At 33.6% G+C, this 4199-nt stretch overlaps 1 protein-coding gene across 1 annotated transcript in view; it reads right to left on the bottom strand.

The window, feature by feature from the left end:
- Nucleotides 1-3907, bottom strand: part of LOC107643953 (serine/threonine-protein kinase HT1-like) — a 5746-nt gene extending 1839 nt beyond the window's left edge. The window contains exons 1-2 of the mRNA XM_016347712.2: nt 2991-3907; nt 1571-2026 (exon numbers count right to left, since the gene is read on the bottom strand). Coding sequence (XP_016203198.1) covers nt 1571-2026; nt 2991-3353 — 819 coding nt within the window. The 5' untranslated portion in view covers nt 3354-3907. The remainder of the gene's footprint in view (nt 1-1570; nt 2027-2990) is intronic.

Genomic DNA, 4199 nt, shown 5'->3' with positions numbered 1-4199 from the left:
ATTAACTAAACTTTTTATTTTAAAAGATTTTGTATTTTCTATAAAAGCTTCTTTAAAAAAAAAAAAGAAGACAGAAAAGTTTCACCAAAATCAATAATTTCAATATATACCAAAATAGCATTAATGAAATTAATTATATGACACTTTGTTTTCTGGCGTTCTGTGCATGTGACAGGAGGGAGTGGTAGCCATCATTGTTGATTTTCTCATAAATATTGATACATGGCACATACCAAATTTTTTAATGTTTTGGAAAAGTTCAAGAACCATCTTAAGATGTCAGGCAAAAATAGATAGTGAAACATCGCAATCTTTTCTGCGGTGTGTTTGATTCAGTTTTCCCCTGATAAAAAAACCAATTTCTTTTCTAATAAAAAATCACTTGAGTTATGACATATTTACATGAAAAAAAAAAAAACCTAGTTTCACAAGACGCCAAACAAAACAGTTTCTAATAAAAATTAATTTTCAATTATTTAATTATATAAATAAATCAAATTGTTAACTTCTTGTTTTTTTCCCTAGAATCCAAAACATAGGCACTCTATATATTTGGTAGCAATTCAATCCAACGTTGTTAATTGAATGTGTCTTGCTTAGATAAGCAAAGGAGCTATCTTATCAGAAATCAATAATCATGGCCACATGCTCCACTCTAAATATTGTAGACAATGCATGATTGTTGCCCACCCTTGCCCCCACGTTTGAGAAAGATCCGGGACACATTAACCATCAAGGTCCTACTCAAATGCATGCATAGGACATGCATAACAGATAATTAAAATGTAACATATAACTATACATGCTAAATTAATAATTGAATTTGACAAAGTATTATTGGCAAAACAAGTTCATGCATATTCAAGGCTAAATAAGAGTTTAATCATTTCTATTTCTTGTCACTGTAAAGTTCCTATATGTTGACATTCAATGAGAATATGAGATGGTATCATCTAGATAAAAAACAAAAATTGTTTCTTTTTGAGAGTAAATATGCAAGTTATCTACTTTTGTTTATGCAATAACACCTAACTGAATATGTATATAAGAGAATTTTACACTTACGGTGAATATATATATACTCCTATATTTTATAATATCACTCTCCCCATGAGTTTTTTGGATCGTATGTATGTATGAATTTATAGTAAAAAAGAATGACATTATCAAAATAGAAGTAACAATACCCATATCCATGTATATATATATAGATCATGTTGATTTTCAACCACGGCATCAATGAAATTTGTATTGCATGTTTTAGCACAAAAGTTAACAAAATATTTAATTTGGTCTTCAGTAGTCAACAGCTTTAATCAGTTATAAAACACTCTGAGTTAGTAGTTCTGATAAACATGTACTCCTCTACCTGTGATTTGGGACAATTAGTTGATACTAATATGTCTAAAGTCAAACAGCAAAGAAACAAGCCAATTTTGTTCAAACTTCACAGCATGGATGCTATAAGCCTTTAGAGGTGATTAAGTATATTAATCATCTGATATTTATTCTGTTAACTCAATTAAGAATATGAATGATACAATTAAGTAAATTCTGATGCAATATATACCTTGTGGGAAACTGCAAATGCAGCTTGCTCTGGTGTCATGTTTTCAAATGGTGTCTGTCCTGTTAAAATCTCCCATAGAACTATGCCAAAACTATAGACATCAACTTTCTTAGTGTGATGCTTTTCTTTGATCATTTCCGGAGCCATCCACCGGTAAGTTCCGGTGAATCCTTTCGCGCTACCACACTGAGATTCCAAGCAAGAGATACCAAAATCTGCTACTTTTACACACATATCTTCCCCCAGAAGCAGATTTTCTGATTTGAGATCCCTATGAAGTATCCCCTGAGAGTGAAGATATTGCATTCCCCGTGCAATGTCAAGGGCTAATTTCAGAACAATTTCAAGTGGAACTGAATTTGATTGTTGCTGATGCAGATATTTTCTCAATGATCCGCCGGCTAAGTATTCGGTAATTATACAAAAGACAGGAGGTTTCTTGCAGGCTGCAATAAACTGTAAGATCAATAGAATGTCAATAGCTGATTGAAAATGTATAATAATCTAGCTATTATTCAGCAGCTGCAAATTTTTAAACACAAACAATGCATTCTACTCTCATGAATAAGAAACTGCCTTTTAGAACTATGTAGTAGTAAGAATTAAACCAAATTAGAACGCAATACTTCCCAAAAATAAAAAATAAATAGTACTTGATCAAGAAGAACATCCACATAGACACTGCAATCTATTCGATTCCGTGCATTCGGGAAAACCCTAAATAAAGATGATTATTAATCTCTTGTTCAGTTTTTCAGACCGATGAAATGGAACAGAACAGAAAAGGACTTGTTTGGCAATTTCAACTATTACAATCAGAAATGTAGTAAATCCCTATCTACCACTCAATTCCTCTTCTAAGATAATAGATTCAATCTACCAAGTTAATTACTTAAAGGTAAAACTATATCGTAGTCTTCAGAAGATTTCAAATTACTCAATTAGTAAATAAAGACAATAACATCAACAACATGGACAGAGAATCCAAACTCCAAAAGTGATGCTTCAGCATTGAACCATCAGAAAGAAATTCAAAGTTAGCTACCCCAAAAAAGAAGACTTATCCACAATTAGACTAGACTCCAAATCATCAAAGTCATCATCTTCAATAGCATGAGAATCATATCTCGAAGCTACAAAGACTTGTCATTGGTATTATGCATGCGGTCCTACGTTCAAACGTGATCCCCGTCATGTAACATTCCTTATTCTTAAAAGAGCAAGAACAATAAAAAGCTTGCGTGCTTAGAGGGAGTCCAAACCCGGAGAAACTCAAATTAAGGAATTATATAGTAAAAGAACCGCGGACTGCCTGATAATTATATTAGTGGCTGTTTCCACGTTTTAAACTCATAAAAACCTTGAGAGAACAATAAAGAGACAACTCAGCGGTTGCTTAACACAAAAACAGAAGACTCACAGTGAGGATATTGGGATGGCGCAAGCGGAGGAGCAAGGAGACCTCAGAAGTGAATTGTTTCTCAAGAAAAGAAGCAAGATCCTCATCCTCCTCAGGCAGGCTTACAAGCTTGATGGCCACATCCTTCTGCTTGTATACACCTCTGTAGATCCTGCTGTGCCTTCCCGTGGCGAACTTGGAACCAATGAGAAGCTGAGACATGTCAGCACTCCATTCCTCTTCGCCTTCTCCCTTGATCGCCGCACCCGCCGACACCAAGTACTTCGACCATGACACCGCCCTCTTGTACTCCCCAAGGGACAGCCTCCTCCCTGACGACCTCATGCTCCCATTCCCGTTCCCTTTTTGCTTCAACCAATGCATATTCTTCTTATTAGTACAAACCACTCACTCCTCAATACTCAATACTGCTCGCCTCAAAACTTGTATATACAAAAACAATCAATCGGAATTGCAAAGAATCAAAATTATGAATAAAGGTATTCAGTTTTTTTTCTTTTTTCTTTTTTTTTTAAAGCTGAGGAATGCAGATCCGGAAGAGGAGAAAAGATATAAAACGATTGGAGTTTTAAACAAATGCAGCAATTTGGAAGGTGGCTAAGTAATGGTTTTCAATTTCATGGGTTAATAATAAATAAACGTAGTTGTTCCTGAGATAAACTACATTTTACGGATACTGATAATGGTTTGGTCTCGTTGAAGGTCATGGAATCACGACGAATCTATGAAGAGGAGAGAAGAAGAAGATGACAATAGAAAACCAGGACCAAAGACGGAAACAAAAAAGCTCACAACGCCTTGCGGGTATTTTAACCAAAACGAAGAAGAGTAAAAATTAAAAATTAAAAAAAATTAACGACAGAGGATTTCCCTCAGAAGAAGACAGATTGAGATAAAGTTTTCTTTGTAGATTTCCAACTTCCAATTGGGTGCTTGCACCAGGAAAGAGAAAGAAAGTAAGGGAGGGTGTAATAGTAATAGACCATGACCCTTTATTTGGATTTGGATAGCTAAAGCAACACTTTATCCGATAATCAATTAATCAACTAATAACTTAAATTAAATTAAGAAAAATACTACTGATCTTTTAAAATGCAGTCATTGTCCAATTTTTTTAAGAATTTATTATTATAATATCTATTTTTATATATTAGTTGTTTAAAAAATTAGAAAAATTATTTATTTTTTATTTTTTTTAAATTAAGCAAA

This window comes from Arachis ipaensis, chromosome B05, assembly GCF_000816755.2.
Source record: "Arachis ipaensis cultivar K30076 chromosome B05, Araip1.1, whole genome shotgun sequence".
Classification (NCBI taxonomy): domain Eukaryota; kingdom Viridiplantae; phylum Streptophyta; class Magnoliopsida; order Fabales; family Fabaceae; genus Arachis; species Arachis ipaensis.
Note: the sequence above shows the minus strand (reverse complement) of the source record. Positions and strands in the feature narration are given on the sequence as shown.